At 41.0% G+C, this 27,717-nt stretch overlaps 1 protein-coding gene across 1 annotated transcript in view; it reads left to right on the plus strand.

Moving 5' to 3' along the window:
- The window catches only part of LOC122795024 (ribonuclease inhibitor-like), a 553,493-nt gene that overhangs the window by 11,152 nt on the left and 514,624 nt on the right, over positions 1–27,717 (plus strand). Inside the window, exon 4 of the mRNA XM_044063606.1 lies at positions 18,129–18,215. Within this exon, the coding sequence (XP_043919541.1) occupies positions 18,129–18,215 (87 nt within the window). The remainder of the gene's footprint in view (positions 1–18,128; positions 18,216–27,717) is intronic.

The raw sequence follows: 27,717 nt of genomic DNA on the forward strand, positions 1-27,717 counted from the left end.
AAACAGGGTTAGGGATGGACTTTGCTTCAAATGGATAGGGACCTGTTCCAAAGTATGGGAATCCTCTGAGGCACATATTGGTCCCACAAGCATGTCTTACTTATGTCACAAGCAAAATTTAAATCCTTGGATCTAGTGGTTCTGATGTTGTTTTTTTTGCAGATGTGAGAAAGATTAATCAGAGTTGGATCTGAGAAAGTCTTATATGCCAGACATCTTTATAAACAAAAACTTAATGTTAAAAATGACAGCCAAGTATTGTGTTTGACAAAACTTACTTTAAACACCTTAAAGAGTATACAGTAGCAACCCCACTTCCACTCTCTAGTCAATCATTAGGAGGCACAGGGGTGCAGCGGTTAGTGTTGTCACCTCACAGCAAAAGGTTCTCCAGTTTGAGTCTCAGCTGGGGTGTCTTCTGTGCAGAGTCTGCAAGTCCTCCCTGCATTTTACCCCCAACACCACATCATTTCTTCAGCCAATGGATCATTTAAGGCCTCATTTAAGGCCTATTATCTATGGCAGACCTTCTCACAAGCAATCAGGGCTACCCAAGATAAAGCAATGACCTTAAGGGAGTTCTGGAAGAATTATAACATCTGTGATGCCATCAAAAATATTGCTAGTTCTTGGGATAAGTAAAGCAGTCCAATATGAAATGTGTGGAACAAATTGTGCTCACAATTTCAGCCTACTTTTACAGGCTTCTACAGATGGTGACTGTTGAAGGCAGGCAAGCTGTAGTTGATACTGGTAATCAAATGCAGTTAGACGTCACTGACATGGATGTCAGAGTCACTTGACTCCCATGGCAAAAAATTGATCAATGAAGACCTTATGGAAATGTAGCAGCAGATGATAGCATTTGAGAAAGTAAACAGGGACTTATCAACTCCAAAATCAAAAATGTATTCGATAAAAGAGTTAGCTGAAACCTTTTGTCTCATTGAAGCAAGAATGGCAAAGTTAGAGGAGCAAGATCCTAATACAGAGAGGTTCACCCAAGTTTACCGTACAGTTACTGAAGACCTCAGCTGCTATAAGGCTATTTATCATCATCATCTTCTTTCGGCTGTTCTCGTTAGGGGTCACCACAGCAGTTCATCTGTTTTCATTTCTTCCTGTCCTCTGCATCATGCTCTGTCACACCAGCCACCTGCATGTCCTCTTTCATCACATCCATAAACCTAATCTTAGGCCTTCCTCTTTTCCTGTTACCTGGTAGCTTCATCCTTAGCATCATTTTCCCAATATACTCAGCATCCCTCCACAGCACATGTCCAAACGAACATAATCTTGCCTCTCTGGCTTTGTCTCCAAATTGTCCAACCTGGGCTGACCCTCTAATATACTTATTCCTAATCCTGTCCACCCTCATCACACCCATTGCAAATCTTAACATCTTTAACTTTGCCACATCAAGCTCTAACTCCTGCCTTTTTGTCAATGCCACTGTCTCCAACCCATATAACATAGCTGGTCTCACTACCCTCTTGTAGACCTTCCCTTTGACTCTTACTGGTACTCGTCTGTCACAAATCACTCCTGACACTCTTCTCCACCCACTCCATCCTGCCTGTACTCTCTTCTTCACCTCTAATCCACACTCACCATTACTCTGAACTATTGATCCCAAGTATTTAAACTCATCCACCTTCGCACCTCTACTCCTTACATCCTCACCATTCCTCTATCCTCCCTCTCATTCACACACATATATTCTGTCTTAGTCTTGCTGACCTTCATTCCTCTTCTTTCTAGAACATATCTCCATCTCTCCAGGGTCTCCTCCACCTGTTCCCTACTCTCACTACAGATCACAATGTCATCTGCAAACATCATAGTCCATGGGGACTCCTGGCTGATCTCGTCTGTCAACCTGTCCATCACCATTGCAAATAAGAAAGGGCTCAGAGCTGATCCTTGATGTAATCCCACCTCTATTTATGATGAGAAAAAGAAAAGCTATGTACAAACCTCCCTTGATGCCTACTTCAAGAACTGACTCCAGTAGCAAAAATCCTCTGTCCAGCAGCAGAATCAAATCCTAACTCTGTATCTCCAGGCCCATTTTCTCCAACAACAAGTTCATCATTTTCCGCATCATCCAGTTAGTAAAGGTATCATAATGTTGACTCACAAATGAGTGCTAACCTTTACAGTAATTGTTGTCCTTTGGCTTTTTTTTCCATCTGAACTGTTTAAAGAACTGTTTCTTTAATGTTTTTACAGTCCGTACAATACTGTACTGTAGTGTATGAACATAGATTCTGTAGTGTTGTTATTTCTTCAGTATACAGTATTATGTTTAAGATTTTTTTCTTTATTTGGAAGTGCTTCTAATGTGTTTTCTATGCAAGGAAAAGTAAAATAAATACTAGACTGAGGCAAACATTTGACTATGTGACATTTAATAAGAACCATATGCACATGTGTCAACTTACATACAAATTTGACTTACAGACAGTCTAAAAACTAATCTTATCCTTAACCCGGGGACTGCCTGTAACGCTCAGGTGAAGTAGCCAAACCAAAAACAGCTCGGAGGAACTGAGCACAAACCCGTGCAAACACTGGGTTTATGTAGAATCAGAAAAACAAGTTTTACAACAGCATGGCCCAGAGACCAATCAGATTTCTGCCAGCAGCTCTCAACTTAGATAGATTTGCTACAGCACACATCTGCCACAAGAGTGCAGTCAGAAACCCTCTTAATGTAAAACATGTTGGTTTTAGAGCTGAAGCATGGGGAACCACACAATCCATCTATGACTCGTATAAAACTACTAAACGCGGCGTAATTAACGACTATAGCTGCAACAGCAGCAATGGGAACAGTGTTCAGCTTTGACACTCTACTAAAGCGTGAGAAACATAACAATGAATCCCTGATTCTATTCAAATACAGTAAGACTAATCAGCAGAAGTGCAAAATGATACATATTTTCATTTTTTAGCAGTGGATAGCTTTAGAAGCAGCTGATTCAGTGTAAATCTTAGGCAAAGTAGCTAAACCAAGAGCAGCCCTCAGGAATTCAAGTATAATTTGGATGCATGTTTAACCACAAATTCACCTCCAGTTTACCACCCTTGTCCCTCATGGATGGAAGAAAAATGTAGCATATCCTTGCTCTGGCTATCTCTGGGTTACACAAAGTATAAAGACTAAAACTACATTGGGAATGTAAGGATGGGCTTCTTGAGACCCTCACAGATCAATAGCCTAGTATGGGCTACTGCGTTCAGTTATGTACCTGACTGAATAAATTTAAATTTCCTTTTCTCTCTGGGACCATAAGTAACAAACAGTAATAATTTGCTGTCCATCCAGCCAGCCTTTACATTGTCAAACCAAACAACACTTTTGACAACCCTTAGAAAGTATCAAAAAACCTGCTGTCATTAATAGAATGCAAACCATAAAAAGATAAAATAAAATAAAATAACCTCTACTCCATCAACATATCTGCTGCAATTAAGGCTTCATAGATTGGAGCAGGGCTGCAGCTTCCTTGATATAGGTTTTTAGGTTGTTACTAGGCTATCGGCCCTAGGGCCTATACAAGCCTAGCCATAACAATTCCCTGGCTATTTCTTCCCACAATATGTACTTCCGTGGACTCCTGTCTAGCAGGGTGACTGATGTGATCCCTGGGGTCAATTTCCTCTCTCCCATCCAGTCGTCAAGGTTCCTTTTGAAGAGGGCCTAGAAGGTGCTCTGCTTGACATGTATGGGCAGTCTATTCCAGAGTATAAGGAGTCTCCAGGTCAGGAACCTATCCCTCTAGCATGTTTTGTTCATTGTGATGACAAGATTTAGGTCCCTGGAGTGTGTGGTTCTGATGGATTGGGATTTCTTTAAGTGCAGCATGTCCAACAGCTCTTGGTTTGACATGGCCTTGTATGTTAAGCAGAGTTCGCCTCTGAGTAGACGATATGTGACAGAGTATAGCTGGCATTTTGTTTAGTCGGTCAGCATAGGAAATTTGCTTTAGGCCTGTGATTGTTTTAGTGAGACGTTTCTGCGGCCTTTCCAGTTGTTGCAGATATCTTGTGAGGTACATACCAAATGGGGCATTATACTCTATGATGGGTCTAATGAGGGATGAGTACAGTGGGGCAATGACCTCCTTTTTTCTGGATGAAAAGCCCTTAGTGATGAGGTGTGCAACATAGAAGGATTTCCTGACTGTTGTGGTGATGTGGTTATCAAAGTTGAGACCACTGTCCACCTGTGTTCCTAAGTCTCTTATCACACTTTTGGTGTTTAGTGTACTGCCACCTATGTGGTAATTCATGGGTACATGACTTTTCCCAAAGGAAATAAGTATACACTTCTTGGCACTGAGCTTGACCCCATGGCTCTGGCACCAAGCATCTGTTTCTGTAAGGACCTTTTGTAGAATATCCACATCATTTGGGGATTCAATAATGGCTCCCAGTTTGCAATCATCTGAGAACTTTGTTAGCCAGAGTCCCACAGTGTTGGCCTGTACTTCAGAGAAGTAAATGCCAAACAAGAGCAGTCCCAAAACTGAACTCTGAGGTACTCTACTTGTCACTTGTCTGGAGCTGGATTTGGAGTCAGCTACTTTTACAGTGTGGGTTCTGTCAGTAAGCCAGTTGGTACCACATCGAGTGAAGTAAGGATTTATGCCCAACTTAATAAGTTTGTCTATGATTCCACATTGGGGGGGTAATGTTGAAGGCCTTGGCAAGGTCCAGATAGGCTGTGTGGACTGCCTTACCCTCATCCATGGTGCTGGACACTGATTCAAAGAAGTCAATCAGGTTCAGTAGACACGATCGGCCCTTCACAAACCCAAACTGGGTGGGGTCCAGTGTTTTAAGGTTGCCAATGTCTTTGTTTATAAGTTCCATGATAATACGTTCCATGGCCTTGCAGATCAGGCTCATCAGACTGGTGGGACGGTAGTTCCCAGGATCCAAGGTGGATATATTACCATTGTGTTTTGTCCTCAGACCTTGACTCAACTCATCTCTTTAAAATCAAATGAAAATGTAAGACTCATAGCCAACAATGGCATGCCATCTTCAACCAGAAAAGATCCCCAGCAAAATTTCACCAGAGACTGCCTTTCCAAGAGACAAAGGCTCTTCCCCATAGTGCCTTTTTTAGGCAATGCCATGAGGGCAAAAATACCAACATGAAAATTTCATCAAAACATAAATTAAAGCTCATGCGGCTAAATGCAGGGAGTCTAAACATGAAACTGCACTCATTGCAAGCATTCTTAACCCTGGGAGATGCTGACATTTGTGCAGTCACAGAAACCTGGTTCAAAGCTGTGGAGAGCACCCCAGCAATTCCAGGTTACTCATCCTATCATACATTCAGATCCAAAACCGTGGACAGCAAAGCAAAAGAAGGTGGAGTTTCAATATATATTAAAGACATACACACCTCCAGGCTGGTCAAAAAGGATAAAGCACAGGAGACACTCCAGGTGCCGTAAACATTTTACAAGACCCCTATTTAAATCATAGTTAGCTACAGGCCCCCAGCTTTGACTAAAGATTCCCACTCCACCTATCTGGACCTCTTCAGATCTATCAAGATTCAACCCTTTACCGTGATCCTAGGTGACTTTAACTATCCAACCATAGACTGGAACAACTACTCATGCCAAAACACAAATGGCCAAAGATTCCTTGATTTCATCAACGCAAATGCCTTGGACCAACTGGTCGACAGCCCCACAAGAGATAATAATATCTTGGGCTTGGTATTAACCAACATGACTGACCATTGCAGTGTCCCTATAGTGTCATCCTCCTTACTAAGATCCAACCACAAAGCTGTCACTTTCAAAGTCCCCCCCCCCCCTGCCAGCTACGGTCAAACAAAAAACCTTCTCCAAAGCTGATTACATCCTCCTGAGGGAAGATATACCTCCGTAGGAACTGGCACATATGTCCAAACCTACACCAAAGTACTATACAAGCATTTATATAGCTGCATGGAATCAGGAATACCCAACAGGACAAAACTGTCCTTCCCAAGGAAGATTAAACCTGTCTGGTGAACATCTGTAATAAATAAACTATATAATAAAAGGAAAAAATTGCTGTCCAGGACCAAGAATGAGCAGGCGCCTAATTGGAAGCAATCTCTCCTTAGCCTGAACAAGCAAATAAGAATGCTAGTGAAATCTTCCAAAGCAAACTTAAATCCAAACTGCCCACATCTACTAAAGACAGTCATAAGGCCTTCTTCACATATGTCCACAGTCTCAAAGGAAGCACTCAGGTCTGCTCAGAACTGGTGGTCAAGGACATCACATACACAAACACTGTAGATATAGCCAACATGCTGGAAGACATTTTGAGCAAAAACTTTACCCCTCTGTTCTCCCCATCAGTTAAATCAGGAAATTCCCAGCACCTGCCTCCCCCTTATCTCTAGGGATCAAGTCATTACTGCCCTCTCAAAGGCAAAAGATACAACCTCCATGTGACCCAATAACATCCCAGGCTGCATCGTACATAGGTTCATAGATTCATAGGTTGGTATTAGGCTATCAGCCCTAGGGCCTATACAAGCTTATCCATAACAATTCCCTGGATATTTCTTCCCACAATATTTACTTTTCTGGACCCCTGTCTAGCAGGGCAACTGACATGATCCCCGGGATGAATTTCTTATCTCCCATCCAATCATCAAGGTTGCTTTTGAAGAGGGCCAAGGAGGTGCTCTGCTTGACATGTATGGGCAGTCTATTCCAGAGTATGGGAAGTCTCTGAGTCAGGAACCTATCCCTCCAGCATGTTTTGTTCATTGTGATGACAAAGCTTAGATTGCTGGAGTGTGTGGCTCTGAGGAATTGGGATTTCTTTAAGTGGAGCATGTCCAACAGCTTTGGGTTTGACATGGCCTTGTATGTTAAGCAGAGATTGCCACTGAGTAGACGATATGCCACAGATTATAGCTGGAGTTTTTTTAGATGGTCAGCATAGAGCATCTGCTTTAGGCCTGTGATTCTTTTAGTGAGGTATTTCTGCGGCCTTTCCAGATTTTGCAGATGTCTTGTGATTTACATACCAAATTGGGTGTTATACTCTATAATGGGTCTAATGAGGGATGAGTACAGTGGGACAATGACCTCCTTTTTTCTGGATGAAAAGCCCTTAGTGATGAGGTGTGCCACATAGAAGGATTTCCTGACTGTTGTGGCGATGTGGTTATCGAAGGTGAGACCACTGTCCACCTGTGTCCCTAAGTGTCTCATCACACTTTCGGTGTTTACTGTACTGCCACCTGAGGTAATTCATGGGTACATGTTTTTTCCCAGCAGGGATAACTATACATTTCTTGGCATTAAGCTTGAGCCCATGGCTCTGGCACCAAGCATCTGTTTCTGTATGGCCCTTTTGTAGAATATCCACATCGTTTGGGGCTTCCTTCCAGTTTGCAGTGATCTGTGAACTTTGTTAGCCAGAGGCCCTTATTTCTGGCCTGTACTTCAGAGAAGTAGATGCCAAACAAGTGCGGTCCCAGGACTGAACCCTGAGGTACTCCACTTGTCCTTTGTCTGGAGCTGGATTTGGAGTTGGCTCCATTTACAGTCTGGGTTCTATCAGTAAACCAGTTGGCAACCCATCGTGTGATGTAGGGATTTATGCCCAGCTTAGTAAGTTTATCCATGATTCCAGAGTGGGGGATGGTGTCAATGGCCTTGGCGAGGTCCAGATAGGCTATGTGGACCGCCTTACCCTCATTCACAGCTCTGGAGACTGATTTGAAAAAGTCAATCAGGTTCAGGAGATAAGATCGGCCCTTCACGAACCCAAACTGGGTGGGGTCCAGTGTTTGAAGGTTGCCAATGTCTTTGTTTATAAGTTCCATGATATGCCCTTGCAGATCAGGCTCATCAGACTGATGGAATGGTAGTTCCGCCACTCAATGGGCACGAAGCCTGAGGTGAGGCTATGATTAAACATGACACTTAGGTGAGGTATCAGTTCATTTTGTAACTCGTAGTACACAGCTTGGGATGTCATCTGGTCCCACATGAATTTGGGAAGGAACTTGCAGCACCAGTCCCAGACAAGTGGAGGATAGCCACTGTCATCCCTAACTAGTTTGATCTACAAGGCCATGGAATGCATTATCATGGACAACCTCCAGACACTCCATCTGGACAAGGGAAAGACAGTATGTACTGCTTTCCTTGACCTGGCCAAAGCCTTCAATACTATCCCTCACTCGGGTATAATAGATAAACTCTCTCAACTAGGCATTAATCACTGACAAAACCCACCTAGTCAAAATAGGGGACACCACCTCAAGCAGTAGATCTGTAATGAGTTATCTCATCCAGGGACAAGAAGGTCATAACATCCCTATATTCCTCTCTTACAAGACCCATTATTGAGTACAATTCACCAGGAGAATCCATGGCCTGAAACATCTACCCTACACAGAAAGGTTAAAAGTTCTGTCCCTCAACTCACTCTCATACAGATTCCTCAGAGGTGACCTCTGTCTGGCATACAAAACAATCTCAGACCCTCTCACTCTCATACAGATTCCTCAGAGGTGACCTCTGTCTGGCATACAAAACAATCTCAGACCCTGCCTTGATGGGATTGTTGCATTGTGACCTCAACCTGGTCTATGATATCAATAGGTCTTGTTGGTGGGATGGAGCACAAAATACACTTCTGGGATTCCACCTGTGTCCCTGCTGGACATTGCATTGGGTGCTGACTTTTTGGAACATGGACTAAATTCTTGGCTATGCCTATATAGCCTAGTAATCTCCTATGATTCTATGATCCTAAAAGGGTAGAGCCTGCCTGCTTCTCAGTCACTGGGGAATGTCCTATTCTGCCTGACCTGTAGTTCATTCTTCTTCTTGAAGCTTCACATTTGGTATGCCTGAACCAATCAGCATTGTGGATACTGACTCAGTATAGACACAAGAACATGATACAATAAGAAGAGAAGTGGAGAGACCTCAGAGGTAGACAAGGTTAACATACCAGTTTAGAAATAAAATTATTTTAAAAACTGCTTCCAAATGCGAATGACAAAATATACACAGCCATGTTTACAGGATCATAGGAGGTTACAAGGGTATCAACCTGGAAATCATTTCAAGCCTAGCTGTTTCATCCCACTGTAATACTATAGATACTCTAGTCAATACCCAGGATTATCTTTAGTAATGACTGCCCATGTCCAGGAGGTCTGCTTCACATTGATTGGCAGCCTGTTCCAAAGATGTGGTAGTCACTGGTAGACAAATCTGCCCCTCCAGCATATCCTAGTTAAGTTGCAAGACATATTTAGTTCCTGAAATGGGTAGCTGCAGTCCCATTTGATTTATGAATGTGCAGCAAATTCAGTAGGTTTAGCTCAGAGATTGATCTGTAAGCCAATCATAAGTCACGAAACCTCTGAGGTCTTCCCAGTTGCTGCAGGCACTTTGTTCAGTACATTTCCAAAGGGGTGTTTATCCAATTATAAGCCTGATTAGTGATGAGTATAGAAGGGTTATAACTTTCTTTGCTCTAGAGGCAATGCTGTTGCTAATCAAGTGTGCCACATAGAAAACTTTAATAACAAAATATAACTAGTATAACAAAAGTTACTTTTGTTATAGTAGTTCTATTTCATTAATAAAGTTTTTGCCCTGGCCATGTTTCAGCTCATTTTTTCTTATTTTTACACGATAGTACTTGTCATCAGTTGTGTTAATAATGATCTGTTAATCCTAGTTGCTGGTGCTGTTTTTATTTAGTATGAAATGACCTTTGTTTTTTAAATAAAAAAGTGTTTGCATGCATCACTTTTTTATATGTATATGTATAAAGTGTGCCAAACAGTCACAGCCCTTAAGGCTAAACAACACACCTGATACATTTGTAATAGGTGACTCTATCATCAGGCACAATGACGTCCCGCTCACCAGGCTGAACAAGGAGAAGGTCACGGTGAGCAGCCTGTCGGGCGCTAGGATCCGCCACATAACTCAGGCATTCAGGTCACTCCAAGGCAAGTACAAATATGACTCAGTCATTGTCCATGCTCTTGTGAATGACCTGAGACATACCTACCTGGACTACATGAAAAGAGTCATAGAGGAGCTCTCTGAGCATGTAGCCCAGGCCGGTATGACCCTGACCTTGAGTAGCATCTTACCCTCACCAAGAATGATGCCACAATATGAAGACAAGATGATCAATTTCAACAATTGGCTTAAGTACTGGTGTCATTCAAAGGGGATCCAATGCCTGTCAGCCTGGGATGATATGCTCGACAAGCCATGATGCTTTGCTAGGGACGGCTTGCACCTGTCACCATGGGCTTTTGGATATTGGCAAAGGCTCTTGCTACTCCCATAGTGCCTTTTTAGGCAAGGCTCAAAAGACAAACCCACCTCCATAGGTATCACAAGGGATAAGAAACTAAGAGTAATGCTACTCAACGCCAGAAGTCTAAACCTCAAGATGCACGCACTTGAAACTATCCTTAGCATGGAGAACATCAATATCTGTGCAGTAACAGAAACCTGGTGCAGGGCTCCCGAGAGCACCCCAGCACTACCAGGTTATACCTCATACCATGCTTTTCGGTCCCAAAACTTGGACCGAACCACAAAAGGAGAGGGAGTGTTGATATTCATCAAAGATACCCACACCTCCAGGTTGGTGGCAAAGCACGAAACATCAGAGACTATCCATGTGCAACTAACAGTGGGTAAAACTGCCTTCCAGTTTATAGCCTGCTACAGACCACCCTCCCAAACCCAGGAACCCCACTCGGCCTTCCTGAGAACACTGGAAAATATGAAGGTCTCTCCAAACACCATTATATTGGGTGACTTCAACTACCCAAACATAGACTGGGAGCATTACTCTAGCTCCAGCACCCTAGCCCAAAGGTTCCTAGAATTCATAAACTCAAATGCTATGGAACAACTTGTTACCACTCCGACAAGAGGGGAAAACATACTGGACCTGATCATCACCAACATGGGGACTCTATGCTCCAGACCAGAAGTGTATCTCTCACTGGTAAGATCAGACCATAAACTGATCTCACTGGATATTCACATCCCGACCCCACCCCCTGCCCAGAAAACCACAGTGAAAAACTTCTCTAAAGCAAATTTCACACTCCTCAAAACCGAGGTGGAATCCTTCAAAGCCCCCGGGCCTGTGAAAAATATGGCCCAGACTCCAGAATCCTTTATAAATGCATTTTATGAATACCTTCAGGAATGCATGGATCATGCAATCCCAAATAAAACCAATACCCAATCCTTCAAAGGAAGACGTCCTGTCTGGTGGACCCCAGCCATAAACAAACTATACAATAGAAGGAGGAAGCTACTACATGATAGAGCAAAATTCCAAAAAGGGAAGGCATCTCTGATCAGTATTAGCAAAAAATTAAGGGCACTCATAAAATCGTCTAAGGCAAGCTTCAAGAGAAAAATTGCGCAGGACACTAAGGATAATCACAAGGCTTTCTTTAGTTATGTTATGAACTTGGGTGGGAATTCTCAGATATGCTAAGAATTAGACCAAAATGACAAAAAATACACCGAACCCACAGACATTGCCAACATCCTAGCTGACAGGTTCATCACAAACTTCTCCCCCCCCCACCAAAAGGGCAAATATCTATCCCAGCAGAGTGCTACCCACCTGACATCTCAGATGCTCAGGTAAGAGCCACCCTCTCCAAAGCAAAAAACACAGCATCAGTGGGACCAGACGGTGTCCCGGGCTGCGTCCTACATGAACTCCAAGAAGAGCTAAACCCAAACATAAAACTACTGTTACAATCTCAGCCTTACTACAGGATATGTACCCAAAGAGTGGCGTACAGCAACAGTGGTCCCTCTCCACAAAGGTGGTGCCTCAACGGACCCTGGAAACTATCGCCACATAAGCCTGACTAGCTTGGTCTGCAAAGCTATGGAAAGGATCATCATGGACCTCATAAATAAAGATATTGGGGACCTGGATCCTTTCCAGTATGGCTTTGTTAAGGGCAGATCCTGCCTCTTAAACCTGGTCGACTTCTTTGAAACAGTCACTAAGGCCATTGACGAAGGGAAGGTGGTCCACACAGCCTACCTGGACCTCACAAAAGCCTTCGATACAATACCCCACTCGGGCATTATAGATAAGCTCACCAGCTTAAATATAAGCCCCTATGTCACTAGATGGGTTGCAAACTGTCTCAAGGACAGAACCCACATGGTTAGAATTGCTTGAGCCATGTCAGACTCCAAACCAGTTACAAGTGGCGTCCCACAAGGCTCAGTCCTGGGACCTCTCTTGTTCAGTATATATTTCTCAGAGGTACAGGCCAACACAGAAGGACTGTGGCTGACCAAGTTCGCAGATGACTGCAAACTGGGTGCCATAATCGAATCTCCAGCCGACACAAGCATCCTCCAAAAGGGGCTCATACAAACAGACAACTGGTGCCAGAGCCATGGCCTCAAGCTAAATGCCAAAAAGTGTATAGTCATCCCCTTTGGCAAAAACAAAGTGCCCACAAATTACCACATAGGTGGTAATCCATTAAGTACAGAAGAAGTAATTAGGGACCTGGGGACCCAAGTTGATAGCAATCTCTCATTTGACAACCACATGGCCAAAGTGGTTAGAAAAACATTTTATATAGCTCACCTAATCATGAAGGGATTCACATCTAGATTAGGAGAGGTCATCGTGCCTCTTTACTCATCCCTCATCAGGCCCATAATCAAGTACAATGCCCCTTTTGGGATGTACCATACCAAACACCTGCAGCAACTGGAAAGACCCCAAAAGTACCTCACCAAGAGGATCAAAGGGCTCAAACAGATGCCATATGCTGCCCGGTTAAAGAAACTCCAGCTCTACTCAGTGGCATACCGCCTGCTCAGAGGCGACCTGTGCCTGATATATAAAGCCATGTCCAAACCGGAATTAAGGGACATGCTGCACCTCAAAAAATCCAAATCCCATCGAGGTACACGCCGAGACTTGAACCTCAGCACTGAAATAAATAGGACATGCTGGAGGGACAGATTCATAACCCAGAAGCTCCCTTCACTCTGGAATAAAATCCCAGTCCAGGTTAGGCAGAGTCCCTCATTGACTCTCTTCAAGAGGAATCTTGATGAGTGGATGGGAGATTGTAGGTTTACCCCGGGTATCACTTCTGTGTCACTGTTAGACAGAGGCACAGTATACTAACCTCGAAAAAGGGCATAGCAAAATTAATTTAAAATGGGTGGTGAAAGCCAAACATACTCTGGCTAGGCTTATAAATGCCCTAGGGCAGATAGCCTAGTATGAACCTATGAACCTATGAACCTATACAAAAGCCAATGGTCATTTTGTCCTTTAGACATAATCTTTAATAAATGATGGTCCCAAGACCCATCAACAGACTTTTTCTGCAGTAGAAATTCTCCTAGAATCAGTTTCAGCAGTGCATTCATCTTTGGATTTTACTGTGTGCTTCATTTTTCACCTGTTTAGTTTTCTGTGCCTCTGTTCTCTGTCAAGTTAATTATCAAATATTAAACACCACAGGAAGATAAGTTTCTCTGTTGTGTCTAGACCAATAGATCTTTTTCTTTCATTCAAGCAAAAGGATCAGAAATTCTTCTTTCCTAAATTGACTAAGATGTTGAGACGTTCCTCTCCACCTTTTTTTTTTTTTTTGTAGGATATCGTCTTAGAGTTAGGAGAATGTATCAAGGCATACACTGCTTTCATCTAGGAGGTTTAAAATAAATACTTGGATGCAAGACTGCATCACTGTTAGTTGTGCCATTATACACATTGTTTAGAAAATTTTCCTGACCACATTTCCCAGAACTATGCAGACTGGATAATACTTCTTTGGAAGGGCAGGTTTCATAACTTGTTTCTTTGGTTCCAACTTTGGGTTAGTAAACTTGGGATTCTGTTATTGTGTCCAATACAGTCAATGAATCTTAACTTAAGAGTTATCACTGGACATGAAATGAGAAATGTATCACATCTATCTATAAATATAAATTGTAGAGAAAGAGCCTTTTATGAAGCTGCCTTATCTCATCAATATTCCTGCCATGTTTCCCAGTTGTTTTATTTAGACTAGTCCTGTTATCCAGCATATAATTGCCATATGCATAACTAATTTATTTTCTCATTACAAAATAGAAGAGATGTAAGTCTGGTCATTTCTGGAAAACTGGTTTGTAATCTGTTGACATTTCCATTTGCATGGTAAGAATTAACATAATTAGTATAAAGCAGTCAAGAAAAAATCCCTGAAAAAACATTTGGTGTAATCTTTTCGTGACCTCTGAAATGAATGTTTACTAGCACTGCAATGATATCAACATTTTTCTTAGTCTGATCTGCGGTGTTTGGCAAGGATGGTGTGCCATCACTGAAGCTGTGATAAAATGCATTTAAAGAAACTAAACAGCAGCAAAACAAATGAAAGAACCATGCTGTAAGCTGTGCATTCATTTGCTAGTGAGATTCTGCTAGCTGGCTGCTTTGCCAGGGATGGTCTGCACCTCCCGCCTCTAGGCTATCGAATATTAGCTAAAATATTAGCTAAAACATTGTCTTCCCCCATAGTGCCTTTTCTTAGGCAATGCCAAACTGAAAGTTCTTACAACATAGCAAATCAAAACCGAGAAAATCTAAAGATATTACTGCTCAATGCTAAGAGTCTAAACAAAAAAATCCACTGCCTAGAAGATCTCTTTACCCTAGAGAATGCTGATGTCTGTGCGATCACTGAGACATGGTTTAAAGCCATGGAGAACACAAAAACAGTGCAAGGTTGTAATGGCCTCCACACATTTATGCCACAGGCAATGACTAAAGGTGGAGGTGTCTCTATTTACATCAAAAATAAATATACTTCAAGGCTGGTCAAACAGGACAATGCCCCTGAGCTGCTCCATGTTCGAATCACTATAGGCAAAATCCAGTACCACTTCCTTGCAAGCTATATGTCCCCCTCTATGACCCAGGAAACCCATACCGTGTATTTAAACTTATTAGAAACATTAACCATCCAACCCAATATCATATTCATGGGTGACTTTAATTACCCCACTATTAACAGGGAATCCTATACAACACCAAACACTCAGACACAGAGATTCCTGGATTTTGTACACACAAACACCCTAGACCAAATAGTCAATACACCAACCAAGGGTGCAGCCATACTGGATCTGGTCCTCACTAATATGGGAGACTGCTGCACACCCCCTACTGTAATGCCTTCCCCATAAAGTCAGACCACAAAATGGTCTCCTTTGAAGAAAAAGTAAAACCTGGACCCCCAGCTAAACATGGAATATTCAGGAACTATTGTAAGGCTAACCTCCTGCTATTAAGTGAGAACCTGGCAAAATTACAAGCCCTCATAAACCCTGAGAACACTTCTGCCTATGCAGAACTGCTCACAGAAACCCTGTACAAGCATGTTAATAGCTGCATAGAGGCAGCTGTACTCAGCAGGAAGAAGTACAGAACTAACTAAAAAAACAAGCCACCCTGGTGGAATCACAAAATAAATCAGCTATATAACAGGAGGAAAAAATCATTGCAAAAATTATGAGGTGCAGCACACAGCAGGATAAAAGCACTCCAATCAAACCAAGCAAACAACTCAGAGGACAAATAAAGTCTACCAAAGCCATATTTGAGCTAAGTTTGGCCTCCCAGGTCAAGAACAACCACAAAGCATTCTTTAGCTATGTCTGCAACCTCAAAGGCAATACACAATTGTGGGCAGAGCTCAGTGTAAATGGAGCCACCTATACTGAGCCAGAAGATAGAGCAAAACTCATGGCTGATAAATTCAGCTCCAACTTTACTCCTCTCTCCTTCTTGACCTTCCATCAAGAAATATCATCAAATATAACTCCCCCTACTATCACTAGGGAACAGGTCCTTAATGCTCTCTATAAGACCAAGACCACTGTATCAATGGGCCCAGACAATATCCCAGGATGCCTTCTAAATAGTATGAAACATGACCTTTCAGGGCCTCTGGAATTACTATTAAACTGTAACCTCCAAACAGGCTTCATGCCTCATGAATGGAGAAAGGCAACAGTCATCTCTCTGCACAAAGGTGGGCCATCTACAGACCCTGGAAACTATAGACCCATAAGTCTCACTAGTCTTATATGTAAAGCCATGGAAAGAATTATCATGGAGATGATCAATGAAGATATAGTAAACCTCCAGACACTGGACCCAACCCATTTTGATTTCATCAAGGGCAGATCATGCCTACTCAACATGGTGGACTTCTTTGAGAAGGTCACCAAAGCAATAGATGAAGGCAAAATCGTTCACACTGCCTACCTTGACCTGGCCAAGGCATTTGACACAATACCCCACTCGGGCATTGTTGATAAACTCAAGAGGTTTGGTACAAACTCATATGTCACCCGGTGGATAGCCAACTGTCTCACAAACAGGACCCAGGAAGTTAAAATTGGGGAGTCCACCTCTACAAAGAGGCCAGTAACAAGTGGAGTCCCTCAGGGATCAGTCATTGAACTGCTCCTTTTTGGCATTTACTTCAGAAGTCAAGGTCAATGTCAGTTGTCTCTGGCTGACTAAATTTGCTGATGATTGCAAATTAGGAGCTGTCACTGAATTTCACACTGACACAAACTTTCTCTAGGAGGGGCTGACACAGACAAACAACTGGTCTGAGAGCCATGGACTAAAACTAAATGCCAAGAAATGCATAATAGTATCCTTTTGGAAGTCATCCATCCAAGGTAACTATCATATTGACAACACACCCCTTAGAGTTGACCCAGTAGTCATGGACTTAGGGACTCACATAGATAGTAATCTAGGCTTTCATTATCACATGTCTACAGTGGTGAGGAAATCATTCTATGTTGTGCAACTTATGAACAAAGGTATGGCATCTAAGTCCAAGGAAATCATTGTTCCACTGTATTTGGCATTGATCAGACCTATCACTGAGAACAATGCCCCCTTTGGTATGTACCTTACTGGGCATATCCAACAATTGGAATGTCCACAGAGGTTCCTCACTGAAAGGATACAGGGCATAAGTAATATGTCCTATGCAGACTGCCCCAAGGCCCTATTCCTGTATTCTGTCTCCTACCAGCCTTTCCGGAGAGATATATGCCTGGCATACAGGGCATTGTCAGACCCCTCTCTGATGGACCACCTGCATATCCACAAAAGAAACAGTACCAGCATTACCCATTCTAAAGACTTAAACCTTCCCTGTGATGAAAATAGGACCTGCTGGAGAGATAGGTATGTATCCCAGAGACTACCCCATCTATGGAACAGGCTGCCCATCCATATGAAACAGAGTTCCTACCTAACCCAATTCAAGTGCAACTTAGACAATTGGATGGGAAACCAGAAATTCATCCCTGGTTTGGCACCTATGTCTCTAATGGACACAGGTAACCTGTAAATGGTTCATCTCCCAGGCCCATGTTTACTCTTATCAAGGGTATCAGAACTTGTTAGAGATTTGGGATGTATGGCTAGGCTTAAAAAGGCCCTGGTGGTGGTTAGCCTAGCAAACATCTATGAACCTATGACCCTATTCTTGCTGGATAAAAAGCTTCTATAAGTATAACTTACTGAGGTGAGGTAATGAGCTATAAATGAGCTACATTTTGGAGTTCGATTTGCTTTTTATTGATTTATTACATATAGGGATCTAAGCAAATCAACTAAATGGTCAAGCACTCATTATGTTACCCACAGAGAATTGCCACTGCCTAGTGAGCCTTTCCTGCTTAACTAAAAAATTAAACAAGATAAGAAAAGTGCATAAAAGGCAGAATACAAATGCAGTTAGATGAGCACACTATAGCAAGCTGTTGAAAATATGAGTATCCTTGTAACTCTCTATACAATGAAAACCAGGGAATAGAAACATATTAATTCTGAAACAGACAGGTATACTGTATGTTAGGGAGGAAGGAGTTTTGTTACCTTTTTCAAAAAGGCAGCCCACGAAATCTGAAACACAAGATGCAGTTACCAGTGACTGATGTAACATTAAAGAAGTAATCATACAAGTATTCTTGAATCTTTTTATATTTTCATTTTTTTAGCCTGTGTAGATGCAGAATCAGAGACCAAGGGACAAAACATCTATCCAAGGCTATACAAAGCCCACACTGTAAAATACAGAATATAAAGTAAGTCTGTTCTTTTTCTATATGAAATGCCACCTTGAAGGGCTGCAGCTGGTATAATCATTGTGTGCATAACCAGCATGTCTTTTTAATGACTGAAATTGTTTTCTGAAATGTTTCCCAACCCCAGTATATCTAAATATTTGTTTTTTTACAGTTTATTTTTCTTACAGATCTTCAGAAAATAATTATTTTAGATTTCTTCCTCTAGCATGTAATGCAATATTGTGTAGACATAAACAGTTTGATAGATACCTTAATGAGCACATGGTTGCTATACATACATATAGTGTGCAGAAGTGTACAAGCCATTTATACACTGTTGTCTAATTCGCATTAAGTATTATTATTGATAAACATATACTGCAGTCCCTAACAACTGTATACAAATTTTTCTGATCTCTATGCATTACATACAGCACCATGTCACACATGGTGATGAACAGTGCAATTCTGTGCCCAATTCAGCCAGGCCTGGTGGTCTCTATGCATTGCATACAGCAACACATTTTACATGGTGGTGTACAGAGCAGTCCTATGCCCAATTTAACCAAGCATCCCCATAGCAAAGCAGCGGTTGTATCGTTTGTTGTGTTTCAGGACAGCACATAGCACAGAACATTTATATATTAAAGTATGCTTTTTTCTTTTACTGGCACCATGCCATTATCCCAGTGAACTCAAGTCAGTGTGCTCATGTTCCTTCCTTCTACCCCATACTAAGATTGTTGGAGGACATGTTTCACTGTGTTCGCACCATTTTGGACCCGTCAGCAGTGTTCCATCCCCATATGACATGGTCTTTCCACAGTAACTGGTAACAGTTTTTTATATATATATATATATATATATATATATATATATATATATATATATATTCCCTCTATATCTCCACCACCTTGCAACTCCAAAGAGCAAGCCATTAATACTCTCTCCATCGCCAAAAACATAGCCTCTATGGGACCGGATTGCATCCCAGATTGCATTTTAACTCATTCCCTCCAGTACAGCTCTTTTGAGTGTGTACCTTTAACTACCACTGTGTGCGGTTTGAGCCTTAAAAAATGAAGTTACCACCTTACAGTTCTAACAAATACTTATTGACAGAGATCAAATATTAATACAACTGTGTTTGCCATCAAGTATGCTTTGAGATAAAATATTCTGATACTTTGTATGTAACATAGCTTTGGAATGATTAATGGAAATATGAACAAGCAATATTTGATGCCTAGAAGTGTAGTAGGAGGTAACTGCAGAAACATCTGTAGGTGCGCTCTGCTTTAATGAGTTGGTCTAAAACATGAGCTAGCAGATTCATTAGGTACTCTCTTCAATCACAGTTTGAGTACTAGTTTTGTCCCTACTGAATGGAAAACAGCAACCATCATCTCTCTTTGATAAAGGGGGTACAGCAATAGACCCTGGGAACTACAGACTCATAAGCTTAACCAGCCTTATCTGTAAGTCCATGGAATGAATCTTCATGGATCTTATTAATAAGGATATAGGTGATCTCCAAACCCTTGACCTGACACACAGTTTGGTTTTGTCAAAGGCAGGTCATGCCTCTTAAAACTGGTGGACTTCTTCAAAAATGTCACCAAAGCCACAGATGAAGGGAAATCTGTGCATATAGCCTACCTTGATGTAGCCAAGGCCTGCGACACAATCCCACCTTTGGCATTACTGAATCATCATTGAAGTTGAACATCAACCCTTATGTCATCTGGTGGGTTGCTAACTGGCTCAAAGACAGATCACACTCAGTCAAAGTCGGGGACATTACCTCAGCCAGCAGACTGTCACCAGTGGGGTTCCACAGGGGTCAGTACTGGGCCTCCTATTGTTTGGAATATATTTCTCTGAAGTTCAGGCCAAAACAGATGGGCTGTGGCTGACTAGGTTTGCTGACAACTGCAGATTAGGTGCAATCATTGAACCCCCAAATGATGTCAATATACTTCAAAAGGGACATACACAAACCAATGATTGGTGCCAAAGCCATGGACTCAAACTCAGTGCTAAAAAATTCATTATCATACCCTTCATTAAAAACGATATCCCTGCAGACTATAATATAAATAATAATATCCTGAGTAATAACTCAGTAGTGACAGACTTGGGAATGCAAGTTGACTGTAGCCTAAACTTTGATTGCCATGTGTCCACTGTGGTTTGGAAGTCATTCTACATCACACACCTCATTAGCAAAGGCATTGCATCAACAGTGAAAGAGGTCATAGCACTCCTGTATTAGACCCTCATCAGACCAATAATTGAGTACTATGCTCCCTTTGGTATGCACTTTACCAGGCACCTGCAGCAACTTGCAAGACCACAGACATTTCTAACCGAGAAAATTCATGGTCTCCAGTACATGTCATACATTGACAGACTGAAGTCACTGTCACTGTACTCAGCAACGTGCAAACTACTTAGAGGAGACTTGTGCCTGGTCTACAGAGCAATCTCAGATACAAACCCAGTGGTAATTCTGCACATCCACAAGTCAAATGGGACAAGGGTCACCTACTCCAGGGACCTTAACCTAGCATGCAACATAAATAGAACCTGCTGGAGAGACATATATGTCTCTCAGAGGTTCCCAGTTGTCTGAAATAGGCTACCAATTTGCATCAAAGCCCCTTTATGACCATGTTTAAGGGTAGCCTGGATGACTGGATGAGAAACTATAAATTCTTGCTGAGGATTTCACCTATGATCCTCCTACACATGAGCAGTTGTTTCTAACTAAAATCTCGAGTTTAGGCAAGATCCTTTACATTAGACTTCTCAAGTATTATATTGGGCACACACAGCTAAGCTTATAAAGACCTTCGGGTCAATAGCTCAGTAACCACCTATGAACCTATGACCTTATTTTAGCTGGATTTTCATATAGCTGTGGTTTCCGAATCGCACACACCCTGCTTGTCATCATTCATCACACAAACTTGCTTACCATAATGTGGTGAAGTTTTCTGAATGTAACAGATTATCTTTGTTTATTAAACACACTATTATTGTTAGACTGAGAGAGTCTGGCTGTTGCATGGTCTAGAAGAATCTGTATACATCTTGAAATTTGTGCAATTGGAGAATAGCTTCATTAAGTGTGATATTTACAGCATCATGTTTGTACTTCTTTTAATGTTGCAGCATTGAAAGCGCATTCCTTTCTGCTTATTTAGTTAACTGATATATCTGCATTGTAAAATTCTATCAGTCATAATTCATAATATATTGTATGCGTATTTCATTCATTTTATATATATATATATATATATATATATATATATATATATATATATATATATATTCAATATACTTATATAAATATATATATATATATATATATATATTTTTTTCAAAATACCATCACCAATCTCTTCTTGATGTATATATGTCTTTTTACTGATATTTCCTGCATAATAAGCAATAATTTCTGCTGTGGATGTGTTTCTGAAATACATTGAGGCTTCTTTACTTTTTTCCTCAAAATAAGAGAAACATCTTCATTACTCCATTTCAAAATATGTATTTCTTTAAAATTAATATTTAATTCTATCATAGTCTAGTTTTCTTTAACAGCACATTCCTTTTTCACTCTTATTTTGCCTTCCATGTCTTTCCAATACTCTCACACAACTCTACTTCTTTCTTTTTATTTTGTATTCCGTTATTATGTTTTCTTTCAAAGTAAACCATTGTAACGTATATTCATAGCTTTTTTATTGGATGCAGTCACAAAAACCATACAGAAAAGAATACACAAACTTTACTATGCTATATCGTGGAATAAATGGACTTATTGCAAAATAAAAACAGACAATTATCAGTAAAATGGCACACCAGAGATTACAGTAGTCTATAGACCAGAATTAAAATGGAGAGCAAATACCTTTGCAAAATAACCCCTCTTGTGTCACCCACAATTTCATCCAAAGTGTACACAGTGCTTAGCCATTTCGTGCATTTTCCTCCAAATAAAAACTCCTTACATTCAAACACCTCATTTTGTCTTTCTACTTCAGATTCCTACTTATGTGAACAGCCACCACCCTCCTATATGCTCTCAACTTGTTCTTAATTATTATTATTATATTCTAACATGCTGTCTCTCCTTTCATTCTTTAGTCTTTATTCTTCAAACTTACCTTCCTATGATGATTAATTGAGCTTTTTCTTCCCCACTTCAGACCACTTTTATCCTTTCCCATGCCTGGCAGTACAAATTTTATTTCTCTGGATATTTTTCATGTAAATTGTTTCTCACAAAAAGATGCATTTTGGCTACATCTCTTGAATGCTTGCCCTCCCCTGAAACATATGAATCATTCCTATATCTGGTTCACCACATCACTGATGGCTACCACCCCCAACCTCCATTGTCCTTGATGTATGTTTATAGGCCCAACACCAACTGTGTCTAAACCTCAAATCCACCCTAGATGATCAGTAGCGACCTCAGCTGACTAACTCTTTATCAATTTAATCCCACCCTTTGAGTAGTAAGCGACCTGCTCCTCCATAGCCCCTTCATTTGTGATTCCCCATATCATTTCTGTATTTTTGTTTGATTAATTCTATTTAAACATGTCCAAATCTAAGGACTCCTTCACAAATGTCTTCTCGGCTCCTGTCAGATACAGTAATCTTAGAACTATGTATTGCATCCAAAATTTCCTCCCCAACTAGCAAACATTTGATATCGATTCCCATTTGCTGAAAATTCAACCATTCCCTTTTACCTACAGCATTTTTATTCATAAAACTATTTAACCTTTGAAACCCATAATACCTTATTCCACAAGTCCAGATCTTATAAGACATTTTCATTAATACATTTTTCTTCCAAAATTGTTTTTATTTCTTTCTTGCCAGCTCATTTTCCAGAAACTTCTTACAATCACTATATTTCAGTTTCTTCTTACATCCAAAATCCTGCAGATACTGTAGATAACCATATGACACAATGATATGAAAACTGTACATCTAATACTTTACCTTACATATACAAAAATGTGAACTGAAAATAATTCATAGTATTCAAAGGCAATTATATAAAAGAAAAAAAGACAGAAGACAATCAGGGGCTGGGAACACTGGACACCACAAATACTAAAAATAGCATGCCATGAAGATACTGAAATAAATTCAAACTGTTCCATCCCATCAAGGATATTAGACCTCTATGCCACCATTAGACACTAGGGATACCATTACATAAAATATAAAACTTACAAAAAAAAACATTAAATAAATAAATAAAGTAGGAAGGACCAAATGCTTTGAACCCTGTACCCTTGGTAGACTAACCTGCAGGATTTACCCACTATGCTTTTGGATATTAATACCACAGCACTTTTTGAGTTATGAGGTGGAAGAAGGAGAGGACACCTAAGGAGGCAACAGAAGAAGTGTCCTGTAAAATTAGGAACAGTTGAGAGGGATAGGAGTGTATCTATGTGGGGTGGGGGCTTCAGAACAAAAGTCAGATTGAAGGCTAGATGACACCAGTGGAATTTTTGATTTTTTTACTTGGAGTCAGTTAAAAAGTTAATAGATTGACAGGTATAGCATCACAATGCAGTTTCTTTCCAATATGAAGTCTGAAACATTAAGTTATGGCATTATTGACTGAATGTAATCATCATGCATGATTTCTGAAAGCAGAAAAAATAAAGGAGACATGCAAATTAACTAATAAAGACATCTTTTCTCATTGCAGATAATGTAACTCTAAATTGGAAAATACCACATTGCTGAAAATGGATGTTTTTACCACAGCCCTTACTGCAAGTATTGAGGTTCTTGGGGTTCTTTTTGAACCTTGCTTTATAGATTACAATTTTGTTTCTTTACCTAACCTCACCTGTCACCTACTGAAACAATGTCTTGACCAGCTGTAATTTCACTTTAGTTCCCTTTTCTCTTGCAAGTGGTCATATTTGTTACTTTTATCCATCTCATTTTCAAATACCTTTTTCATATGACCCCTTTTTCTTTTACCCACTCTGAAGAAGTATCCAATTTTCCCTTTCATACGTAACTTATTTATCTGTTACTTGTACATAATTATGTTGATTCCCTTCCCAGCTCTTTCTTTGGCAAAATCCAAAAATGCCGTGTAGATTTAAATTTAAAATATTGCATTATGCAGTTAAAATAAGCTAAAATAAAATGTTATGTCCATGTTTTCCACAATTTCACATCTTCTTTTACAGCAGCTAGTAGCAACATTACACAAATCACTATGACAATGTACTTCAGACAACCTGCAATAAATTTAACTCTCGTCCATTTTAATTAAAATAATGTTGCATTCACAACATAGAAATAAGTCAAAACTGCACACATTTAGGTGAATCAATCATTTTTTAATGTCTGTGATACCTGTTACACTTAAAACATCCATTCAGAATTGAATAGACATGACCATTTTACTCTTTGCAGAGAAACAATTTTGCAATAAAAGGCAAACTGTGCTTTACAACATTTGTTTTCTCTAAAAAGCCAAAATGCAGTTTTCTGCATCTCTTCAATGTTCAAATGAAATATTAAAACTGGATTAATTGCCTGTGTGAATAATTCATTGTAACTGCTTTTGTCTGTCTTAGCTTTGAAATGTAAAATGATGCTTCTTGGTACTATAAGTGTTCTTATAGAATTCAAGGAAAATATTAGCACATATTGACATGGCTGGTGGACTTGCATCACTTTCCTCTCACTTGCTATTAAAATTCCAAAGCCAAATGTAGTAAACATGACATTTTGATAAAAGTCTGTACCATCTCTGTCACAGCACTATATGTGTCCATTCCTTTTCCAGTGATTAAAATTTCTGTTTCAGTGGCATTGGGCAGTCTTTCTGCTACTGTTTCAAGGATTCCTATCCATGAAGTTACACGCTTATGAAATCCCTCCTCTGGCTCATCTAGAGCCCTGTTAAGGTTTCTCAGTCAATACACCTGAACCAGCCATCTAATTGCTGTCTCATAAATAGCTGCCTCTACCACTTTGCTCTATATTCTCTGACTTGATGCGCAAATGTTGACTTATCTGCTGAGACATCTCTTAGAAAGAGTAGGGGGACTCTGTTAAAGATGTAATATTTATACAACATTATATTACAGTCAGACAAAACAATTTCATTCATATTTTATCATCTATACTTTTTTCCACAAACAAAATTAATTTACCCACAATCGTATTTAAAACTTGCTTTTTTTTTTTTTTGCCATATTGCTTTTAACATATGCCATTCACATATAAACAATCCCCGAGATTCAGCAAGCTCTGCACGGTGTGCAGGAATAGTGCAAGAGCTGTTGGAGGCAATATGGCTGCTGAGAGATCCAGGAACAACCTCCCGGGACGTGCATGAGTGCTCCTGCACTATTCTTGCATGGAGACAGCTCCTGTATGCTAATTACCCCATGTGCAGGTGAAAACCATGCAAATGAGGTGAATTAGTGATCCAGAAAGCTGGCAGCCATCCATGCAGGATTAGTGTAACCTGCAGAAATGTACTCGGTTAGTAACCGAATACATTTCTGCAAACAACAAAACGGAGCCATGACAGCTCCAAATAAAGGGTATATATAATGTGGAAGGCATGCCAATGGCCAAATATATAGCCTTTTGCATGGAAAACAGTTTCAAAATAACAAAAAATAACTTTGATTTTTTTTGTCCGATTTTGGCCATTTAAGCATAGGGCAGTGGCACACAAATGGGATCGGCCCAAAAATAAAATTAAAACCTTGAAAAAAACCTTTTTATACAAAATCACAATTTTGCCATTATAGTCAATGGCAGACAGAAGACAGCAAGGCCAGTGAATAGTGGTTGCTAAGGGGGAAGTCTCAGTGTCAGACTTGCAACTAGGCATTAGCAGGCAATTCTATGCAAATGAAGGGAATGGTACTGAATCACAGATTTATCCCCATGGCGAGCCTGCACCCAACTGTGTAGGTGCCAGAAAACCATGGTGCAAGCCTAAGAATTAGCTGACGTCATAGAGGGGTGTGTCAGACATACTGTAAGCTTACTGGAGCTCTGTGGCTTGGACTTATGCTTAGCAGAGCTAAGGAAGGGGGTGTGTCTAAAGCTGCCTAGCACTCTTTACATTGCCTAAATGGGTGTGCGTGCCACACACCGGATTTTAAACAAAACACGCAAAAAAAATTAAGCCACAAAATAGCAGCTCCATTTACATCTGAGTACTGGGTTTGCGCAGTGCAACTCGGGGCTTAAATAGGAAAGCAATGGGAAGGTAAAATAGCAGGAGGAAGGCAATCAAGGAGAACTAGCATAGCTGGCAGGTGAAATGTATCAAAATCAGCCAATTACACAGGCAGCAGCCCAACCCAGTCCAGCACACTACTATAAACTATGCAAACACCTTTCCCTCTGTTTTTTCACACAAACTCTACACCACTGGCGTACACACATGGGGAAATTGTATCTAAAAAAAACAACAAAATGATAGTGGCTGCATTCGCTCTCATAAATCAATATGTGGAAGAGGCTGAGGGTGGTGAGGATGAGAATGCTGATGACCAACCCACAGTAAGGAGAAGAAGAAGAGTGTACAGATCCAGGCTAACCTACCAGGGGCTACATGAGCTGGTGATAGTGGAGCACTATAGGGTGGACATGGACCTCTTGCAGCAAATTTTTGAGCTGTGCCAGCCACGCCTCACACACAAAACGAACAGAGGGGAACCCATCCCAGTGGATACCAAAGTATGTGTAGGCCTAAGAATATTAGCCACAGGTACCTTCCAAAGGCCAACTAGGGATATCATGGGGATCTCTCAGGCATCAGCATCCAGGGTACTCCACCATTTCCTGGATGCCATGTCAGCACATGCAGATGAGCACATATATTTCCTCAACACACATGCGTCTCTTCCACCAAATAGCAGAATACCCTGAAGTAGTGGGTGCTATAGACTGCATGCACATACACATCAAAGCACCAACTGGCAAGCTGGGTAGGGTCTACATAAACTGCAAGGGCTTCCCCTCCATCAACTGCCAGGTTGTGTGCGATGCCCAGGGCATTATAATGAGTGTGTGTGTGTTGGCAGCCCTGGAAGCTATCACAACTCCCACATCTGGTATATGATGCAGGTGTACCAGAGATTTGCCAATGGGGATATCCATTATGGCCACCTTGTAGGGGATGCTAGTTACACAGTGGAGCTGTGGCTGATGACACCCATCAGAAATGCACACACAGCCGAACAAGAACTCCATAATGAGGCACACGCACAGACCAGAATCATAAAAGTGCATGTGTCTGGGATGCTCAAGTCATGGTTCAGGTGCCTGGACATATCCGGTGGAGGCTTGCAGTACTCACCAGCTACATGTACCTAAATTGTCACTGCATGTGCCATGCTACACAATATGATCCTGCAGAAACAGCTGCAGCAGGAACAGCATGAGGCAGGGCCACACAGCCCCCCACCATTGCAAAGGCCTGCACAGG

The sequence above is a fragment of the Protopterus annectens genome, chromosome 2.part1, assembly GCF_019279795.1.
Source record: "Protopterus annectens isolate FY-2018-M chromosome 2.part1, PAN1.0, whole genome shotgun sequence".
Classification (NCBI taxonomy): domain Eukaryota; kingdom Metazoa; phylum Chordata; order Ceratodontiformes; family Protopteridae; genus Protopterus; species Protopterus annectens.